Source organism: Empidonax traillii, unplaced genomic scaffold, assembly GCF_003031625.1.
Source record: "Empidonax traillii isolate 1590-97213 ecotype Southwest subspecies unplaced genomic scaffold, ASM303162v1 scaffold1063:size215077, whole genome shotgun sequence".
NCBI classification, from domain to species: Eukaryota; Metazoa; Chordata; class Aves; order Passeriformes; family Tyrannidae; genus Empidonax; species Empidonax traillii.
The window spans coordinates 65,051-84,139 of NW_020956256.1; the positions used below are offsets into that span (position 1 = coordinate 65,051).

The window sequence follows — 19,089 nt, forward strand, 5'->3', positions numbered from 1 at the left end:
CCAGGAGGAGTTCGGCACAGGCTCGGCCGTCACGGAGGGGTGTCTCGGGCGCTGGGGCGGGCAGTGGGACCATGAGGGTGGCAGGAGGGCAATGGCTGCTGAGCTGCAAGGTGAAGGGGCCGAGGGCTGGCGGGGGGAGTGGGCAAAGCTGGAGCCCCCCGTGCTGCGGGTCCCAGTGGGGGCAGCGGGAGGGCTGCGGGCTGTGCCGGCGGAGCTCAGCGGGGCCCGGGGCGTGCAGGAGCAGGGGCTGTGCGGACCTGGCGGTGCGGGCTCCGGGGGTGCAGGGCCGGGGGTCCCGGACGGAGCCCCCGCTGTCCCCGGGCCCGGCCGGGGGGACACGGGGCGAGCCCCGCGGCGCTCACGACAGCCGGCGGCGCTTTGCGGCCGCGGCGCTTTGCGGCGGCGGCGGCACCGGCAGGGCCCGTAGCGGGATGAGCTTCTTCGACGCCTTCCGCGGCTTCTTCGGGTTCCCGGGGCCGCGCAGGTACCGCGGCCCGGCCGGCCCTGCCCGCACGGCCCCCGGCCCGGCCCGCTGTCTAAGTGCCGCGCTCCCGCAGGCCCCGGGACCCGCTGTTCGGCGGCGCGGCGTGGGACGAGGAAGAGGAGGAGGATGATGACGGCCTGGGCCTGGCGCAGCCCCCGCAGGACTTCGGCTTCGGGTTCAGCCCCGGCGCGTCCCGCGGCGCCTTCGAGGAGCTGTTCCGGGACATGAGCGAGCTCCTGGGGGCGCTCGGGGGAGCGTGGGCAGGGCCCCCGCAGCCCTTCGGTGGGCATGGGGAGGAGCCGCGGCTCGGCGGGGCTTTGGGGGCCGCTCGGAGCCTCCTCGGCCTGACCGACCTCCCCCTGCTCCGCAGCGCCCGCCCTGCCCAGCCTCGGCGAGGAGCGGCCGCTGCGGGACTCGATGTTGAAACACCCGGACAGCCCCCCCGCCAGCGCGGCCCCGGCGGGCCCCGAGGGCGCCGGAGACCCGGCCCGGCCCTGGAGACCCTTCCTGGGGGTGGGTGAGGGGTCTGGGGTCCGCCCCAGCCGTCGCACCCTGCTGGTGCCGCTCGGCGCCTGTCGCGGTGTCGCCCCCGTGTCGGGGTTTGCCTCCCGTGTCACCGGCGCGTGGCTTTGCCTTGCAGCTGGACGATGCTGGCCCGGCTCCTCCCGGCCTCAGGGCAGACCAAGGTGCGTGCTGGGAGCGGGGCCCGGGGGTCTCTGCGCTGCCGCCGGGCCGTGTCCCCACCGTGTCACATCTCCCCCCAGACCTGGACTCACAGGTCTCCTCGGCGGGGCTGGGGACCATCCTGAGACCCGACGAGCCCAAGTCCCGCTCCTACTTCCAGAGCGTGTCTGTCACCAAAGTGACTCTGCCTGACGGGGTGAGTGTTCCCGCGGGGGCGGCGGGGCCGGGGATGCCCGGGGGGGGGGGTCGGGAGGTGGTCCTGAGGGTCTGGCACCCCGTGCAGGCGGTGGAGGAGCGCCGCACCGTGCAGGACAGCCAGGGCCGCCGGGAGACCACGGTGACGCGCCGGAGGGGGGACCAGGCCTTCATCACCACCACCAAGGAGGACGGGCAGGGCAAGGACTACCGCGAGGAGGTGCTCAACATGGACGACCGTGAGTGGGGGGCCGGGGAGGGCGCGGGGGGCGGGAGGGGCCCCGCTGAGGGGGCTCTCCCCGCCTCTCCAGGGGAGCTGGCGCAGTTTGCGGGCTCGTGGCCGCGGCAGGACGAGCTCCGCCCTCCCAATCCGAGCGACCCGTCGTCCGTGCTCGGCAGCTTCCTCCGGCACTGGTTCTCCAGCTGGTAGCCGTGCCGGGCCCTGGCTGAGCACCCGGTATGTGTGACACGTGCAGGGGGGACGGACGCCGGGGCTGTCAGAGCGGGCACGGGGCAGCAGCGTCTTCCCACCACCTGGTTTTGTTGTAGGTGGGTCAGATCCTGCTGGGAGCTGGCACCTGGGCTGCGGGCTGCCTTCCTTCAGGAGTGCTGTGGAGCCACGGGAACCCCCGGGGGGGGCGGAGTGTGTGTGTGTGTGTACAGCGCAATAAAGTCTATTTATGCTAAGCAGTGACCTGCTGTGCTCCTTCAGGCTGGGTTCGGAAGCAGATCCATCCTGGATGCCAGGATGGCTCTTGGGGGGCTGCCTGAGGGATGCAGGTGCTTGGTGGACACCTGTGCCTGTGCTGCTCACCTCCCTTTCCCATTTTGCTGCCTGGTGCTGAGTTAATGCCCCCCACAGCCACTCCTGAGGGCCTGAGCCAGGGCCTCTTCACGAGCACTGACTGCAGCTGCAGCTTGGGCAAAGATGTGGCAGGGGAAGGGGAGCTCCTGGCTGGGAAACACCCGTGCCCACTCACCTGAGTGAGGTCTGGGCTCCCCACAGCTGGTGGAGGATCTGACCTGGCCCTACTGGGGTGCAGCATCATCACGAGGTGTCCCACAGTTCCCTAGCCCTACAGGGGACTCTGATCCCTGCCAGGTGTCTCCCTTGGTGTGGCCCTGATTGGTTTAAAGTTTACACATAATCACCCACCTGGCCCCAGGGCTCATAAAATCCGCTGGGACTAAGACACCACTGTCACTGCTGCCACCGCTGCCACCGCTGCCACCACTGTAACCACTGTCACTGCTGCCACTGCTGCCACCGCTGCCCCTTCCCAGCTGGCACCATGGGCTCTGCTTCCTGCTTGACAAGGGCCCGGCGCCTGCTCCGCATCCGGAACCAGCTGATGCGGGAATGCCTGGCCGAGCTGCTCTCCACCTTTGTCCTCATTGTGAGCAGGGCTGGGCTGGGCTCTGGGGTGCAAACGGGTGGGCTGGGGAAGATGGGGGGGTCGTGTGGGTGGGATGGGACTGATGGTGGGGTGTTGGAAAGGTGCCAGGGATGCCAGGGCTCCATCGCCCGCCCTTTGCTGGGGCTGGGGGTGTTTGGGGCTGCGCCACTCTGGAATGTGCAGCTCAGCACTGCCAGTCCTTCCACCTGGATCCCGTTCCTGTGGCATGGCCCGCCCTGTGCTGCGGCTCCGCTGCAATCACGGTGTGGCAGCACATGCCACGATTCCTCCTGCCTCGGAGCAGGCAGAGTTTGGGGCTCTGGAGCTGCTCTTGGCTGCATCCCATGATGGCAAACGGTGTCCCCGTGGCTGTGCCGTGGCACCTCTTCCCCACCACCTCCCCAGGGAAGCAGTTCACTTAATTGCTAATAATTTGACTGCTTTCCTGTCAAAACCACAAGTGAGAGCAGCAACCACCTCCCTGCCAGTGCCTGTCCAGTGTCCAAGGAGCAAAACCATGGAGGTGGCACCGGCACGGCCCTCGCCTCACCGCACCGTGGTGTCAGTGGAGGGGGTGTCTCAGTACAGGGCTGGTGGGGCTGAGGTGGGCACACCCCTCTTCTCCAGATAATCACCCTGAGCGGCGTCGCACAGAGGGTCACCAGCGAAGAGACGAAGGGGAACTTCATCACCGCCTACTTGGCGGGTGCCCTGGCTGTCATGGCGGGCATCTACGTAGCCGGAGGAATCTCTGGTGAGGCTGAGGAGGGGGTACCAGCTCCTGCCATCCCCCAGTCCTGAGGCCCCCAGGACTCTTTCCTCCCAGCCCCTCTCCCTGCTCGGTTGCAGGGGCCCACATGAACCCGGCGTTCTCCCTCGTCATGTTCCTGACGGAGCAGTTCCCCTGGTGGAAGTTTCCCATCTTCTATCTCGTGGAGACCTTGGCATCTTTCCTAGCTTCTGGAGTTGTCTACATCCTCTACTATGGTACGGAAGGGCAGCACCGGGCTGGGGAACCCCATGGCGGTGCCAGGCTGGCCAGGCTCACGGACAGGCTCTGCCTCTGCCCCACAGATGCCATCTGGCACTACAGCAACGGCACCCTGACCGTGTCCGGCCCCCGGGAAACCGCCTCCATCTTCGCCACCTACCCAGCTGACTACGTGTCTGTCGCCAACGGCTTTGTGGACCAGGCGGGTGCCACTGTCAGCTCCCCCAGCCCTCTCTGACGATGCCAGTCCTCAGGGTGCTGAGCTGCCATGTCACCCCTGCAGGTGATTGGCACCGGGGTGCTGATAGTGTGTGTCATGGGCGTCATGGACAACCGCAACAAAGGTGTCCCCAAGGGCCTGGAACCTGTGGTCGTGGCCATGCTGGTGCTCTCCATCGAATCCTCCATGTGCGCCAACTGTGGCTGCCCCCTGAACCCCGCGCGGGACATCGGGCCCCGGCTCTTTACCTACGTGGCAGGTTGGGGTCCGGAGGTCTTCAGGTAGGTAGAGGGAAGGGGGTGAGGTGAGGGTGGCAGGGGTGACCCTCTGCTCACCCTGCCCCATCCCCAGCAGGGGCAACGGGTGGTGGTGGGTGCCCCTGGTGGCACCGCTGCTGGGAGCCGCCATGGGCACATACCTGTACCAGCTCTGCGTGGCTTTCCACTACCCAGAGGAGGACGGCGATGCCCTGGAAGAGCAGGGCTCCATCGTCCTGGTGAACAAAAACATTGAACTCGACAGTGAGGTGTCATCCAAGGAGGACACTGGGGGGACAGTGCCTGCCGGGAACCCCCCGCCACCCCACACCAGCAGCACGGTCCCCACTGCCACTCCCGTCACACTATTAAACGAGTCCTGAGGTCACGGGGCGTCTCGTCTCTAGACGTGGGTGTGCAGGGGCATGGGGAATGCAGTGGCCCCCAGCCCCCCGGGGGGGACAGGCCAGCCAGGCCTGGCTGCAGAGGGACCTGGCTGACACAAGCTGCTAGTGAGGGGGGGGTGTCTGTCCCAGTGGGACCCGGGGCTTCGTCCTAATACCCCCTGTGGCTGCCTCTGGCCCTCCAGGAACCGCCCGGCTCCCCGGGCCCCTCCGGAGCGGCTCCGCCGGCCGGGGCACCTGGGGTTTGTGCTCCGGGCACCTGGGGGTTGTGCTCCGGGTACCCGAGGGTTGTGATCCGGGACCCTCCGGGCCACTGCGGGGCCATCTCGGCCGCTCCCCCGCGCCCACCCCCCTCACTTCCGCCGCCGCCCGGCGCCGCCGCGGCCATGGGGAGCTGAGGCGGCGGCAGCGGCACCGGCCCCGGCCCGGCCCGGCCGCCCGCCCGCTCCCCATGGGCTGCGGGGCCGCGGGACATGGAGCGGTGCGCGGCCCGCCGGGCCCCGGGTGAGCGGGGCCGGGGTCGCGGTGGGCCCGGGGAGGCGGCGGCGGGCCCCGGGCGGGCCCCGGTAGGCCCCGCTGCGGCCGTTGCCCCGGTAACGCGGCGGGGCGGGCCGGGCCGGCAGCGGCAGCGCGGGCCGGGCCGGGCCGGGCCGGGCCGGGGCCGTGCCATGACGGTACCCCGGGAGATGCCCGAGAAGTGGCCGCGGGCCCGAGCCCGCGGCGGGCCGGGTGGGTGCGGGATGGGCAGGGCGGGGGAACAGGAATGGGGGCCCGGGGTGCAGGGATGAGGGCCGGGGCTGCGGCCGAGCAGGACTGGGCAGGTCTGGGGATGCAGATTCTGGAGGGCTGAGGGTGCAGGGCTGTGAATCCAGAGGTGCAGCTGTGCAGGTCTGGGTGTCTAGGGGAGCAGAGATGCGCTCTGGGGGTGCAGAATCTGGGTCTTCCCGGCCGAGGCTGTGGGGTTGCAGGTGAGCAGGGCTGGAGGTGCAGAGATGCGGCCTGGGCGTGCAGGGCTGGAAGGGTCTGGCACGCTGGTGGTGCCGAGCTGGAGGAGCAGACAAGCAAGACATGGGGGATGCAGAATCTGGGGCTCTGGGGATGCAAATAAGCAGGGGTCTGGAAGTGCAGGCTTGGGGGACCTGGAGGTGCAGGTTTTGGGGGTGGGGAGTACAGATAAGCTGCACTGGGATTCTGCAGGTGCCAGGGCACAGGTCCTGGCATGGGGGAGCACAAGGGCCACATCTGGGGAGCTTCCCTGGTTCTGGGTCTCTGGGACTGGCTTGGCAGGCTCTCAGGGTGCAGGGGTGGTTGGGGTGCAAGGGTGTCAGGGTGCGGGGGGGGGGGGGGGGGGGGGGGGGGGGGGGGGGGGGGGGGGGGGGGGGGGGGGGGGGGGGGGGGGGGGGGGGGGGGGGGGGTGCAGGAGGTGTCAGAGTGCAGGGCTGGTCGAGGTTTAGGGGGTGTCAGGGTGCACAGGGCTGATGGGGCTCTGTGTTGCAGAGGAGGAGCGGCGAGTGCGAGCCAACGCTCGGGAGTACAACGAGAAGTTCCAGTACGCGGTGAGTGAGAGGGGAGCTGAACCCCCTCCCAGGGGTGTTTGGGCAGCTTTGGGGGGGCTGGGGCCTGAGTCACCCGTGGGTCAGTGAAGGGAGGTGTTAACGACAACAAAAATAGATGTTTGTCCCTGAGAAAATTGTGCTGATGACATGAATGGCAAGGGAGCTGTGGGGCTAGGGGACACAGTGTGCTCTGTGTGAGGGGTTCAGCCCCTCATCCCTTATGGATCAGCTTCCAAAGGTGCTGGGGGAGGGACAGCACTCGCCTTGGCCTCCCCCTGACGCTGGAGGTTATCCCTGGCTGTTCCAAGGCTGGTTGCAGAGAGGGGAGCAGGGGGTCTGGGTTGGGGTCACCCTTGCAGGGCACCACTAGAGGAGGCTGGGCCCTGGCTGGTGACCAAGGCAGAGGAATCAGCTTCTCAAGGAAGAGGCCAGAGGTAGTGTAGGGACAGGAGCTGGGAGTCCAGGCTGCTGCCCAGAGCCCCCCAAGAGCACAGTGAGCAACAGCCCTGCCCTCCAGAGCAAGGCTGGGGGCTATGGGGCCTTGGCAGCCTGTGTACCACCTTCTTACCCCCTCCATCCCCAGAGCAACTGCATCAAGACCTCAAAGTACAACATTGTCACCTTCCTGCCTGTCAACCTCTTTGAGCAGTTCCAGGAAGTAGCCAACACCTATTTCCTCTTCCTCCTCATCCTGCAGGTGAGTGCTGGGGGGCAGGCAGAACTCCCCACACTCTCCTTCCCCGCCTGGGCATCCAGGAGGGCTCCAGGCACTCCCACGCCTTGGAATAGTGGAGGTTTGGCACCCTTGAGCAGGGGCAGCATGGGCCTGGGGCTGGCCAGTTCTCCTGTAATTCCTGCTCCCTGTCCCCAGCTGATCCCGCAGATCTCTTCACTCTCCTGGTTCACCACCATCGTGCCTTTGGTTCTTGTCTTAACCATCACAGCTGTCAAAGACGCCACTGATGACTATGTGAGTGGTTTCCCCTGTGCCCCTCTGTGCGCTGGGCAGGGAGCTGGGACTCTGGTGTGGGGGTGCAGTGCCCAGGGCCGTGGCATTTGCAAGGGCAGAGGGGAAGCAGGAGCCTGTCCCCAAGGAGCTGACACTGCTATCTCTTCCCCCCGCTTCCAGTTCCGCCATAAAAGTGACAACCAGGTGAACAACCGGCAGTCTCAGGTGCTGATCGGTGGAGTGTGAGTGTCACAGGGATGGGGCAGTGGGGAGGGGGCTGGGGCCCTGCAGGATGCAGTACAGGGCAGTGGGCAGGGCAGGCCTCCTGCCTGATTCCAGTCCACTGTCCCTGCGCAGCCTCCGGCAGGAGCCGTGGATGAATGTACGTGTTGGAGACATCATCAAGCTGGAGAATAACCAGTTTGTGGCGGTGAGTGCGAACCTGAGACGAGGATGGTCCCAGCTGGGTGGCATGAAGGGATTGCATAATGGGATGGTGCTGCCCCCACTCTGCCTTTGTCCTTCTCCATCATCTCCCGGGGTGGGGACATCAGCAACTTCTCATCCTGGAAGCTGCGTTTAGGTTGGAGAGTCGGAGCTTTGTTTGAACTCCGAGTGCTTGGGGCAATGGTGGCCAGGCCTGGGTGCAAAGGATGCGTGGGGCTGGGGACAGCCTTTGCAGAGGCTTCAGGGACCCTGCTGACATCCAGGGGCCAGGAGCTTCCCTGGGGAAGGTGTCGTGGAGCCCCAGTGTCGGCACAACCCTTCACGTGTCTCTCCCAGCAGGCCGACCTCCTCCTCCTCTCCAGCAGCGAACCCCATGGGTTGTGCTACATAGAGACTGCAGAGCTGGACGGGTGGGTGCTCCTGCTCACCGTGTGGGGCTGGGGAAGGAGCTGGGAGGGAGAGACTGGGCTGTAGGCAGGGTGGGAGCTGCCAGGCAGCACCTGCCAAGGCCCTCCCTGTCAGGCTGTCCCTAATGTGGTGCTTCCTTGCCGGCAGAGAGACCAACATGAAGGTGCGCCAGGCCATACCTGTCACCGTGGAGCTGGGGGACACCAGCAAGCTGGCTCGCTTTGACGGTGAGTGCCCGTGACCAGCCCTCTGCCACGGGGCAGCCCCTTCCTCCACCACCCTGGAGAGACTCGGATCAGCCACACAGCCTTGTCCTGCGGCTCCAAGTGGATCTCTGGGGAGCCAGGGATGGTGCTGGGGCACTGGGATGCAGCTGGCCATGTGAAGAAGGCAAGGCCCAGCTGAGCCATCCCCTGCACCCAGGCGAGGTGGTCTGTGAACCCCCCAACAACAAGCTTGACAAGTTTGGCGGGACGCTGTACTGGAAGGAGAACAAGTACCCCCTGAGCAACCAGAACATGCTGCTGCGGGGCTGTGTCCTGCGCAACACCGAGTGGTGCTTTGGCCTCGTCATCTTCGCAGGTAGGCTGAGGCAGCAGCTGCAGCTGCACTGCACAGAGGGGAGGGAGAGACCCCCCTGATGCCTTCCTGCTCCCCAGGGCCCGACACGAAGCTGATGCAGAACAGCGGCCGGACCAAGTTTAAGCGGACGAGCATCGACCGGCTGATGAACACACTGGTGCTCTGGGTATGCAGAAGGCAGATTTTGGGAGCCCTGGCTCTGGCCCAGTCAGGGCTCTGATGTCCTGTCCTGTCCTATCTCCAGATTTTTGGGTTCCTGGTGTGCATGGGAGTGATCCTGGCCATTGGTAATGCCATCTGGGAGCACGAGGTGGGCTTCTGCTTCCAGATCTACTTACCCTGGGACGAGGGGGTGCACAGTGCCTTCTTCTCTGGCTTCCTCTCCTTCTGGTCGTACATCATCATCCTCAACACTGTGGTGCCCATCTCGCTCTATGTGAGGTAGGGCAGGGGCTGAGGGGCTGGGCTGAGGGTGTGTAAGGAATTAGGGGTGCCCTCTGGGGGGGGAACACAGGGATGGAGACCCACAGGCAGAGCTGTGTGTGTGGGGTGGGTGTGGCTGCTCTCTTGCTGACAGGTCATGTCTGCCTTCAGGGACGCCCCAAGACCTGAGACCCCCACGGGTCCCTCAGGGTCCTCCCGGCTGTGTGTGTCTGGCTGCTCGTCTCTCTCTGCCCTGGCTGCACGCTGGTTATTTTGCTCTGCCCTCCTACAGCTCCCAGGCTCCTGTACTGTCCCCTTCTCTCTCTCTTTTAATTTCTCTCTCTTTTCGTTCCCCAGCATGGGTTCTGTCACCCTTAGCCCCGAGGTAAGAACGTGTCACCCCCACCCCTCCCACTAGCTCATTGCTGTCTGCCCTGGGGGCTGGGGAGGGCATTCCGGGTGTGTAGGTATGTGAGGTTCCTGGGGAGCCCACTGGGCTGCCACCTTGGTGCCAGGCCCCGGCTTGGCAGTGGCTGTTGGTAGGAGTGGGTGCGGGCCAGCCCTGGGGAAGGGCACCCTGTGTGCCAGGGTGCCCCGGGCACTGAGGGTCTGGGATGGGGGGGTGTGTGCCCGTCACTGGCTCAGCAGAGTGTGCTGCCCTGCCCCAGTGACACCCGGCCGTGCCCCTCACAGCGTGGAGGTGATCCGGCTTGGGCACAGCTATTTCATCAACTGGGACAAGAAGATGTACTGTGCCAAGCGCCAGACGCCAGCCGAGGCCCGGACCACCACCCTCAATGAGGAGCTGGGGCAGGTGGAGTACATCTTCTCTGACAAGACTGGCACCCTCACCCAGAACATCATGGTCTTCAGCAAGTGCTCCGTGAATGGGCACAGCTACGGTGAGCGCTGGTTGCTTGGGCCATGCTGGGGCTGCCCTCAGGGTGGGGGTGCACGACTCCCCTCCTGCGGACCTTTTGGGGCAGCCAGGGGACAAGGGGGCTCAGCAGGAGCATTGTGGGGCTGCTGCTGTGCTGTGGCCCCCGTGGGTGTGCCTGCTGGTGGGGCAGCAGCGTTGGGTTCCTGTGGTGGTTAACTCCATGCTCTGGTTCGCAGGGGACGTGCAGGATGTGCTGGGTCACAAGGCGGAGCTGGGAGAGGTGAGGATGCCGCCAGGTTGGTGTCTGCCCACGCCAGGTGCCGCAGGGGAGTAACCCCGTTTCTGCCCCCACCAGAGGCCAGAGCCAGTCAACTTCTCCTTCAACCCACTGGCAGACCCGCGGTTCCAGTTCTGGGACCACAGCCTGCTGGAGGCCGTCAAGCTGGGAGACCCCCACGTGCACGAGTTCTTCCGCCTGCTCTCACTCTGCCACACCGTCATGTCTGAGGAGAAGAGCGAAGGTGGGCGTGGGGCAGGACCTGTCCCTGTGGGGCGTGGGACACTGGCACTGACCCCCGTGCTGTCCCCAGGGGAGCTGCTGTACAAGGCACAGTCCCCGGACGAGGGAGCGCTCGTCACAGCTGCCAGAAACTTTGGCTTCGTGTTCCGGTTCCGCACACCCAAGACCATCACGGTGCACGAGCTGGGTCAAGCCATCACCTACCAGCTGCTGGCCATCCTGGACTTCAACAACATCCGCAAGCGCATGTCTGTCATCGGTGAGGTGCTGGGTGTGCGTGGCACGGGGCCTGTGGGACCGGGAAGGCTGTGCGGGGTTGTGGTGCAGGGCTCGGCGTGGTGTGCTGGGGGACCAGTCCCATGCTAACGGGGACGTGGCTGTGGGGTCAGAGCAGGACCTGCTCCTTCACCCCTAAGCCAGGCATCCTGTCCCCTGCACCCCGTAGTCCGCTGCCCTGAGGGCAAGATCCGGCTGTACTGCAAAGGCGCTGACACCATCCTTCTGGAGCGGCTGCACCCCGTCAACCAGGACCTGACCAGCGTCACCACCGACCACCTCAATGTGTGTGGGGCAGGGTCCTGGGGGCAGGGTGGGGAGGGAAGAGTGGCTGCCTGGGAGCACCAAGCCACACTTGTGCCCTGACCTAGGAACACCACTGGGGTCTGGGGACACCGTCAGGGTCTGCCAGCACTCCCAGCTCTGACCACTTGCAGGAGTATGCTGCCGAGGGGCTGCGGACACTGATGCTGGCCTACAAAGACCTGGAGGAGAACTACTACAGGGACTGGTCTGAGCGGCTGCACCGGGCTGGCAGTGCCCCCGAGGCCCGTGAGGATCGCCTGGCTCGGCTCTATGATGAGGTGGAGCACGATATGATGGTAGGTGGGCTGGGGACTGAGGAGTGAATGGTGGCTGGGGGCAGTCCCTGCTGACCTCCTTCGTGTTTGGGTCCCCCAGCTGCTTGGAGCAACAGCCATCGAGGACAAACTGCAACAGGGGGTCCCCGAAACCATTGCCATTCTGACGCTGGCCAACATCAAGATCTGGGTGCTGACGGGTGACAAGCAGGGTGAGGCGTGGCTGGGGCAGGGTCTGGGCTGGCTGGAGATGAGGATGTTTGGGGGCTGGATCTCCCCTGCCTGGGGGCTGGTGGGATGGTCACTCTCCTGAATGGACCCTGGCTCAGCCCCTGGTTTCCTGTCCCCAGAAACAGCCGTGAACATCGGCTACTCCTGCAAGATGCTGACAGATGACATGACGGAGGTGTTCATTGTCACAGGCCACACTGTGCTGGAGGTGCGAGAGGAGCTCAGGTGAGGGTCAGGGGGCACAGGACATACCTGCAGCCATCGTGGGGCGCAGCTACAACTGGGGGAGCTGGAGATATGAGAGGGCCCTGAGTCAGGCCCCATGGCCCCCCGTGCCTTCTCTCTCCTCAGGAAAGCCCGAGAGAAGATGATGGATGCATCGCGCTCTGTGGGCAATGGATTCTCCTACCAGGAGAAACTCTCCTCCTCCAAGCTCACCTCTGTGCTGGAAGCCATTGCAGGCGAATACGCCCTGGTCATCAATGGGCACAGCCTGGTAGGGCCCTGGGAGCGCCAGGCAGGACAGGGCCCTGTGCCCGGCTGCGGGCTGTGACCTTACTGTCCCCTGCTCTCCTTGCAGGCCCATGCGCTGGAGGCAGACATGGAGGTGGAATTCCTGGAGACAGCGTGTGCCTGCAAGGCTGTTATCTGCTGCCGTGTCACACCCCTGCAGAAAGCCCAGGTGGTGGAGCTGGTGAAGAAGTACAAGAAAGCTGTGACCTTGGCCATTGGGGATGGGGCCAATGATGTCAGCATGATCAAGAGTAAGGCCTGGGGTCTGGGGGACCATGGGAGGGACAGGGTCCCCCTTGCACCATCCCGGGGCCCATGGCAGCCTCTGTGCTCACCCCTCTGTGCCCCACAGGAACGCAGTCCCTGTGCTGGGGTTGCCACTCTATACCCCGTGCTCCTGGCAGCCCTCTCCTCACTCCAGTCTCTCTTTCCTCTGCAGCTGCCCATATTGGGGTGGGCATCAGCGGGCAGGAGGGCATCCAGGCCGTGCTGGCCTCTGACTACTCCTTCTCCCAGTTCAAGTTCCTGCAGCGCCTGCTCCTGGTGCACGGGCGCTGGTCCTACCTGCGCATGTGCAAGTTCCTTTGCTACTTCTTCTACAAGAACTTCGCCTTCACCATGGTCCACTTCTGGTTTGGCTTCTTCTGCGGCTTCTCGGCGCAGGTGGGTTGGTGGCTTCTCGAATTCAGAGCTGGAGAGGGTTTGCCTGCGGGACCTCTTGGCTCGAAAGCAGGTCCCGGTCCTTGGGCTCCCCCTGGGGACTCATCCCGAGCCAGCAGGCCCAGCCTGGGATCCAGCGTGCAGTGGGTGCGAGGAGCCCGTGTCAGGGTGGGCAAGCCCAGGGGGGTGGAGGCAGCTCTCCTGTCCCTGCAGGTGTGGGCGCACGGACTTTGGGGATGGGTGGGGCACAGGGTGGGCAGGCATCGTGCCCCCCTGAGCACTCTGTTCCATGCAGACCGTGTACGACCAGTACTTCATCACACTGTACAACATTGTCTACACGTCGCTGCCTGTGCTTGCCATGGGTATCTTTGACCAGGTATGGGCAGTGAGAGGGTCTCTGGGTGTGTGAGGAGCTGGCCCCACTCCCCTTTGTGTCCTCTTTGTGGGAAGAAGGGCTGCCTGGGTGCCCAGGCCAGGCTGTCCTTGTCCCTCTGTGGGCTGTAGCCTGCCCAGGATTAAAGGGCGGTGCCCAGAGCGTCCTGTTCCCCCAGGATGTGCCAGAGCAGCGAAGCATGGAGTACCCCAAGCTCTACGAGCCTGGGCAGCTGAACCTGCTCTTCAACAAGCGTGAGTTCTTCATCTGCATCGCCCAGGGCATCTACACATCTGTCCTCATGTTCTTCATCCCCTACGGTGTCTTCGCTGACGCCACCCGTGACGACGGTGCCCAGCTGGCTGACTACCAGTCCTTTGCCGTCACCGTCGCCACCTCCCTTGTGATTGTTGTCAGTGTGCAGGTAGGGATGTGGCTGCTCAGCCCCAGTCCCTTGGGGCACCTTGGGCATCCCCGGAGCCCTGCTTCCTCCTGCATCCCTCCAGATCGGGCTGGACACGGGATTCTGGACGGCCATCAACCACTTCTTCATCTGGGGCAGCCTGGCCGCCTACTTCGCCATCCTCTTCACCATGCACAGTGATGGCCTCTTCCGAAAGTTCCCCAACCAGTTCCGCTTCGTGGGTGAGTCCCTGGAGCTCTGCCCTGTACCCCCGACCCCAACAGGGTGCTGCCCCAGCCTGGCTCTCGCTGGACTCGTGCTTTCCCCGCAGGCAACGCACAGAACACGCTGGCCCAGCCCACCGTCTGGCTGACCATCGCCCTCACCACTGTGGTCTGCATCGTGCCCGTTGTGGCCTTTCGCTTCCTCAAGCTGGACCTGAAACCTGAACTGTCGGACACGGTGAGAGTGCACGGGCACGGGGCCCTGTCCCTGGGGACAGGTGTCTCTGCGGGTCCCTGACGCTGTCCCTGTGTCCCAGGTGCGCTACACGCAGCTGGTTCGGAAGAAGCAGAAGACGCAGCACCGGTGCATGCGGCGCGCGGGGCGTGTGGGCTCGCGCCGCTCCGGCTACGCCTTCTCCCACCAGGAGGGATTCGGGGAGCTCATCATGTCTGGCAAGAACATGCGGCTCAGCTCCTTGGCGCTCTCCAGCTTCACCTCCCGCCCCGGCACCAGCTGGATTGAGACCCTGTGGAAGAAGAAGGGCGGTGAGGGCAGCGGTGCCGGCAGCCCCAGTGGCACGGCTGACAAGACCATCAAGGTGTGAGGCTGGAGGGTCACATCCCCTCCAGTGCAGCCGGGGCCCCCTTTCCTCTCCTCCTGACTCTGGGGAGGGCAAAGACCTTTGTCGAGAGGGTCCCATGGTGGGAGCAGAAGTTGTGCTGAGGTTTGGAGAAGTCTGGACTATCACATTGTAGCCAAAAATATACTCTTTCCCTCCCTGGGGCTTGTGGACGGACAGACTGACCTCGTCCCCAGCAGCCCCCATTCGCTCCTCTGTCAGTATTTACCTCCACGGAGTGCAAACACCCCATCACACACGAATGTATCAATGCCAGAGGTGGAGGGCACTGGGGGGGCTGTGGCCCCCTCACCATCCCTCACCCACGTGTCTTCTTTTTATATAAACAAAGGAAAAAAACACCCACAAAAAAATAGCAACCAAAAAAAAAAAAAAAAAAAGGAAGGAAAAGCCCTCCGAGTTTACAGAGCAACTTGTTTCTTGTTTGGGTAGGAGAGAACAGGGAGGGAAGGAAGGTCACCCTCCTTGTCCCCCCGCCTCGGGGTACAGCAGGACGGCGGGTGCCGGGTGGGAAAGGGGAAGCGTTCCCTTGCTGCAGGGATTGGGGTGTTGGCAGCTGCCGTGATTCACTCCCACGCGGGGTCTTGCGCAACCCTCGGCCTCTGCTTCCTCCCTCCTCCTCGCCAGCTCCCGCGGGACTGAGCGCTCCTGGGGTGTGGGTGGGCACTGGGGGATCCCCCGGGGTCTCCGGGAGTGTTGGGGTCCCGGGGACGCAATGCCAAAGATGAGCCTGTTGAGACGGGTGTTGGTGAGGGCTGGAGTTGGTTTACGGGCTGTTTGGGGTTATTTCGGTGGAGGGGTGGATAATTTATTACTCGTTTCTGTTTGGCGGAATTGTATCGTTTTATGGCTCCACTGAGGAAAAAAAAAAAAAAAAAAAAAAGAACCAAAAACCAGCTTTTTTTTATTTAAAAAATAAAATATTATTCTGAGCAGCTTCTGCCGCGTGTGCTGTGTCCGGGGGGATCCGGGGGTGGGAGGGGGCGGTGGCGGCTCGGTCCGCCCCCCGGTGCCGCTGTCCCCGCCCCCCGGGGCGCACGTGCCGCCCCCGCCCCTCCGCCCGGTTTCACAACCGCGGGCACCGCCGGCCCCGCCGATGTTTCTCTGCCCGGGACCGGGCGCATGGCGCGGCCGCCGGGGCCGCTCCTCCTCCCCCGCCTCCTCCTCCTCCTCCTCCTCTTCCTCCCGTTCGCGGCCGCCGGGCGGCCCTGCGGCCCCTCCGGTGAGTGCGACCGGCACCATGCGGGGCCGGGGAAGGGGGTGGGGAACCCGAGCCCCTCCGGGTACCGGCGCCCCGCGGGTCCGGACACGGCGAGGAGACACACGCGGGTTCCCTGCCTGCCCCGCAGGAGCCTGGCGGGTGGGGATACCGGGCACCCCTGGGGGTGCTGGAGAGGAGGGTTAAGGTGGGTGCTGGGACTGGGGACTGTGTCCTGAGTGCCGTGTCCTGGGTGCTGGGTGCTGTGTGGTGCGTCGTGGGTGCTGTGTCCTGGGTACAGGGTGCGTTCCCAGAAGCAGGAGCCAAAGGGAACAGCAGGTCCATGCCGGCCGTTGACCTTTGGAGGGAGCCCAGGCCTCACTGGGGCCGCCAGCCAGCGCTGCCGCTTAACCCCTCCGGCACCACCCGCCCCAGTCTGCCCCCTCCCCGAGCCGTGCTCTCCACCGCCAGACCCCTCAATACACACCCCGTCTGGTGCTGCCGTGCCCACCCCTACGGCTCTGAGTGCCCCACTCCGTGGGGAACCGCTGCCATTCTCTCCAGCTCAGTGCCTTGACCCCAAGCAGCCACTGGACGTGGGGAGCCCCCCTCATCTCGGGACACTCACTGCACCCGAGGTCTCCTCTTCATCACCTGACCCCCTCTTGCCCCCACAGGACTGTCACGGAACGTGGTTTTGGGCCGCCTGGGAGCCAACATCACTTTGACCTGCGGGGACGAGGTGCCCACAAATGTGTCGGTGTGGTGGCAGGTGGAGGAGCGGGGAGCAGCAGTGCCGGGGGGCCGTGGGCGACGGCTGGGGGAGGGCAACGTGCTGCTCCTGCAGCGACTGCGCTACGAGGACTCGGGGCGCTACGTCTGCTCCGTGGGGAGCCGCCCGCTGCGCTCCCTGCGGCTGCTGGTGGAAGGTGGGTCCTTGCCGGGGTAAGGGAAGTCCCTGGCAGGATTGCCCACTATGGGCCCTGTCCTTCAGCACCTCCTTGCCTTGCAGAGCCCCCCGAAACCCCCCGAGTGTCCTGCTACCGGCGGAGCCACGACAAGGATGTCATTTGTGAGTGGCCGCAGCAGACGAAGCCGTCCCCGGGGACACGGGCAGTGCTCTGGGTGAAGCGGAGGTGAGCCACTGTCACTGTGTCCACTGTGCCACTGGGACCCCACGGCACAGAACGTGTCACTGGACCCTTCCCCCGGTGCCATCTGGGAGGCTACAGCTCAAGATGCTTCCCTCCCTGCAAATCCTTTCCCTAACAGCTCCTGGGATCTGGGACCCCACAGCATGGGATGTGTTTTTTCCCCACTGACTCTTTCCCCCATACTGCCTGGGACCCCATGACACGGAACATTTCCTTCCCCACAGACCCTTTCCCCTGTGCTGCCTGGGACCCCCCAGCACAGGATGTGTGCCCCCCAGCTGCCCCGTGCCTGGTTTGGTGCGTGCTGCAGCCCCCACTGAGCTGTGGCCCCACAGGTTCACGGCTGAGAACGCCACAGAGCAGCGGTGCCGCTACTTCTCCAAGGCACGGAAGTTCGTTTGCCGGGTGAAGGTGCCACCTGGCACCGAGGACACCAAACACCTCGTGGTGTCCACGTGTGTCAGCAGCAGCGCCAGCGGCTTGGCCGGCGAAGACAAGATCATCACCCTCAGCGGTGTCCGTGAGTGCTGCCCCTCTTACTGGGGGCTGGGGTGGCCAAGGGCACAGTGCCAGGCCCTGAGCCACCCCTTCCCCAGCAGTGAAGCCTGATCCCCCCCTCAATGTGACGGTGGAGGCGCTGGAGAAGGCACCTCAGTGGCTGCGGGTCAACTGGTCCTACCCCTCGTCCTGGGACCCCCGTTTCTACTGGCTCCGCTTCCAGGTCCGCTACCGCCCCGAGCCTGCCCCAGCCTTCATGGAGGTGAGAGCCCGCTCCCTGGAATGCAGCTGTTGCCGGTCCCTGTCCAGGCTGTCCCCAGCCCTGTGTCCCCTCCAGGTGGATCAGGTGACGACAACGTGGCTGGACATCCGCGACGCGTGGCGGGGGACGAAGCACGTGGTGCAGGTGAGGGCGCAGGATGAGTTCGGCCACGGCTCATGGAGTGAGTGGAGCCGGGAGGCTGTGGGCACCCCTTGGACAGGTATGAGTGGGACACGGGGCCCTGAGGGTGGGGGGGTCTGTGGGGGGTCCCCCAGCCTCATGCTCCCCCCTCATCTTGCAGACCCCAGGGACCTCACCTCTGAAATGGGACCTTTCAGCTCGCAGGTGGGATGGCCCCAGCCCTGGGGACTACCACATACTCCTGTCCCCACGTGGGACAAGGGGACACCCAGGGCGTGGGGGCTGCCCCATCCCACTGTGCACCCCTGCTTTCTTTTGCAGTTCCCCACGGACGATGATAACTATGAGGTGACGCTGCCCCCGGAGCTCTTCTGGGAGGACCGTGCTGATGGTGCTGGTGGTGAGGAGGGGTTCCTGGGTTGGGGGTTGGGGGGCTGGGACACCCAGGTCCCCCGTCCACACAATGAGCCCATCCATTCTCTCTGTGTCAGGGTCTGTCATGGAACCCAGTGCCCACCCCATGTCATCGCCCTATGCCTTCCTGGTGGCCGGGGGGAGCCTGCTCCTGGGCATTGCCCTCTTTGTTGGCATCGTGGTGAGGTGAGTGCTGGGGGGGGGTGCCTGGCCAGGGGGCTCTCTGTCTGCCCTCCCTGACCCAGACTCTCTGCCCTTGCAGGTACAGGCAGATGTGGTGGACAGGCAGGCAGCGGGGGACCAAGCCGGAGGGTGAGGGGCAGCATGTGCTGGTCCCCCTGGGCCTCCCTAGTCCCCCACTCAGTGACACCCCCCTGCTCTCCTGCCACACCCCCACGGCCCCTGGAACGCTCCATGTCACCCTCGTGGACTGTTCCTCCTCAAGGCAGTAGCAAGAGGCTGAATGTGCTGGCAGGTGCTTGGGGGGCAGGTGGGGCCCGCTTGCCCCAGGGTTCCCAGGACTGTGATGTGGCTCTGGGAGCAGCTCCCCCCTCTATCCAGTGGTTCTGTGGCTGGGGACACCCTCTGAGGAGGGGAATCAGTGCCACCCCCATGGAGGAGCAGCTGGGAGGGAGCCCCAAACTGGGTCCTGGAGGGCACCTTCAGGGCCATGGCCAAGCTGGGATGGCCAGAGGTGGCAGCACTGGAGACACGGCTGTGCCGGAGCGTGAGAGCCGGCCCGGGGTCAGCTTTGGGGATCCCAAGGGAAGGGCCTGATCCCTGCAGTGCTACGGGGGTCAGGGAGGGAGGGGGGGGTCTGGCTGGATCAGCCCCATACCTCTGCTCTGGTACCCCCCCGGGGCTCCTTTTTAAAGCATGTGTTGGGGAAATAAGACAACTTGGCTCCAATAAATGCTTTGGATTTGTACCGGAATGGATGCTGTGGGAGGGAGTAATGGAGGGATCACTGCAGCCCCGCCCTGCCTGGGAGTCACTCCAGTGTGGAGGGCTGAGAGGGGGCTGTGTAGCCCCAGTCCATGCACCTTCTGCCTTGCTGTGCCCCCCAACTGCACCGTGTCCCCCACAGCCTGCTCCCTGTACTGCCAGTGCCTCCCAGGCT

At 65.0% G+C, this 19,089-nt stretch overlaps 4 protein-coding genes and 1 long non-coding RNA gene across 11 annotated transcripts; 4 read left to right on the forward strand and 1 right to left on the reverse strand.

Moving 5' to 3' along the window:
- The first annotated feature begins 353 nt into the window (after positions 1-353).
- Positions 354-2,081, forward strand: HAX1 (HCLS1 associated protein X-1). 2 transcript variants are annotated; one of them, XM_027904531.1, is made up of 8 exons: positions 354-484; positions 558-766; positions 855-997; positions 1,125-1,170; positions 1,249-1,364; positions 1,452-1,583; positions 1,675-1,820; positions 1,913-2,081. In XM_027904531.1, exons 1-8 carry the CDS (start codon positions 432-434, stop codon positions 2,055-2,057), a joined length of 990 nt encoding a protein of 329 aa, XP_027760332.1. In that variant the 5' UTR covers positions 354-431; the 3' UTR covers positions 2,058-2,081. The 2 variants fall into 2 exon arrangements, with proteins under 2 accessions (XP_027760332.1, XP_027760333.1); XM_027904532.1 differs by having other exon boundaries at positions 1,452-1,602; positions 1,913-2,046.
- A 526-nt stretch (positions 2,082-2,607) lies between these two features.
- On the forward strand, positions 2,608-4,616 carry AQP10 (aquaporin 10). The gene is made up of 6 exons (XM_027904534.1): positions 2,608-2,760; positions 3,388-3,514; positions 3,610-3,747; positions 3,835-3,953; positions 4,035-4,252; positions 4,323-4,616. Exons 1-6 carry the CDS (start codon positions 2,656-2,658, stop codon positions 4,609-4,611), a joined length of 996 nt encoding a protein of 331 aa, XP_027760335.1. The 5' UTR covers positions 2,608-2,655; the 3' UTR covers positions 4,612-4,616.
- Positions 3,179-4,703, reverse strand: LOC114068446. Its single transcript, XR_003573602.1, has 3 exons — positions 4,593-4,703; positions 4,390-4,464; positions 3,179-3,491 (listed from the first exon to the last, which is right to left on the reverse strand). It is a non-coding gene; the product is annotated as an uncharacterized LOC114068446 (long non-coding RNA).
- A 284-nt stretch (positions 4,704-4,987) lies between these two features.
- ATP8B2 (ATPase phospholipid transporting 8B2) lies at positions 4,988-15,162 on the forward strand. Of its 4 annotated transcripts, none has more exons than XM_027904519.1 (27): positions 4,988-5,136; positions 6,130-6,188; positions 6,772-6,885; positions 7,060-7,158; positions 7,318-7,379; positions 7,495-7,567; positions 7,921-7,994; positions 8,140-8,219; positions 8,416-8,574; positions 8,652-8,740; positions 8,819-9,015; positions 9,691-9,899; positions 10,114-10,157; positions 10,233-10,398; positions 10,468-10,656; positions 10,843-10,958; positions 11,111-11,275; positions 11,355-11,466; positions 11,605-11,710; positions 11,837-11,981; positions 12,066-12,249; positions 12,438-12,661; positions 12,954-13,037; positions 13,213-13,458; positions 13,541-13,679; positions 13,769-13,899; positions 13,979-15,162. In XM_027904519.1, the coding sequence occupies exons 1-27, from the start codon at positions 5,106-5,108 to the stop codon at positions 14,264-14,266; spliced, it is 3,585 nt and encodes a 1,194-aa protein (XP_027760320.1). In that variant the 5' UTR covers positions 4,988-5,105; the 3' UTR covers positions 14,267-15,162. The 4 variants fall into 4 exon arrangements, with proteins under 4 accessions (XP_027760320.1, XP_027760318.1, XP_027760319.1 ...); XM_027904517.1 differs by lacking the exon at positions 4,988-5,136 and adding an exon at positions 5,250-5,361; XM_027904518.1 differs by lacking the exon at positions 4,988-5,136 and adding an exon at positions 5,250-5,361 and having other exon boundaries at positions 7,924-7,994.
- Positions 15,163-15,340: 178 nt separating this feature from the next.
- On the forward strand, positions 15,341-18,897 carry IL6R (interleukin 6 receptor). 3 transcript variants are annotated; one of them, XM_027904524.1, is made up of 10 exons: positions 15,341-15,524; positions 16,178-16,429; positions 16,513-16,636; positions 16,990-17,174; positions 17,251-17,414; positions 17,490-17,634; positions 17,716-17,759; positions 17,877-17,955; positions 18,047-18,155; positions 18,232-18,897. In XM_027904524.1, the coding sequence occupies exons 1-10, from the start codon at positions 15,425-15,427 to the stop codon at positions 18,419-18,421; spliced, it is 1,392 nt and encodes a 463-aa protein (XP_027760325.1). In that variant the 5' UTR covers positions 15,341-15,424; the 3' UTR covers positions 18,422-18,897. The 3 variants fall into 3 exon arrangements, with proteins under 3 accessions (XP_027760325.1, XP_027760327.1, XP_027760326.1); XM_027904526.1 differs by having other exon boundaries at positions 17,877-17,946; XM_027904525.1 differs by having other exon boundaries at positions 15,343-15,524; positions 17,254-17,414.
- The last annotated feature ends 192 nt before the right edge of the window (positions 18,898-19,089 follow it).

Coding starts and splice junctions, on each gene's coding strand:
- IL6R (XM_027904524.1), top strand. CDS start 15,425: ATGGCGCGGCCGCCGGGGCCGCTCCTCCTCCCCCGCCTCCTCCTCCTC. Junction 17,635..17,715: donor TGTGGGCACCCCTTGGACAG/GTATGAGTGGGA, acceptor CTCATCTTGCAG/ACCCCAGGGACCTCACCTCT. Junction 17,956..18,046: donor CCGTGCTGATGGTGCTGGTG/GTGAGGAGGGGT, acceptor TCTCTGTGTCAG/GGTCTGTCATGGAACCCAGT.
- ATP8B2 (XM_027904517.1), top strand. CDS start 5,301: ATGACGGTACCCCGGGAGATGCCCGAGAAGTGGCCGCGGGCCCGAGCC. Junction 8,741..8,818: donor TGAACACACTGGTGCTCTGG/GTATGCAGAAGG, acceptor TCCTATCTCCAG/ATTTTTGGGTTCCTGGTGTG. Junction 12,250..12,437: donor TGATGTCAGCATGATCAAGA/GTAAGGCCTGGG, acceptor TTTCCTCTGCAG/CTGCCCATATTGGGGTGGGC.
- AQP10 (XM_027904534.1), top strand. CDS start 2,656: ATGGGCTCTGCTTCCTGCTTGACAAGGGCCCGGCGCCTGCTCCGCATC. Junction 2,761..3,387: donor TCTCCACCTTTGTCCTCATT/GTGAGCAGGGCT, acceptor CCTCTTCTCCAG/ATAATCACCCTGAGCGGCGT. Junction 3,748..3,834: donor TGTCTACATCCTCTACTATG/GTACGGAAGGGC, acceptor TCTGCCCCACAG/ATGCCATCTGGCACTACAGC.
- HAX1 (XM_027904531.1), top strand. CDS start 432: ATGAGCTTCTTCGACGCCTTCCGCGGCTTCTTCGGGTTCCCGGGGCCG. Junction 767..854: donor AGGGCCCCCGCAGCCCTTCG/GTGGGCATGGGG, acceptor CCTGCTCCGCAG/CGCCCGCCCTGCCCAGCCTC. Junction 1,171..1,248: donor CGGCCTCAGGGCAGACCAAG/GTGCGTGCTGGG, acceptor ATCTCCCCCCAG/ACCTGGACTCACAGGTCTCC.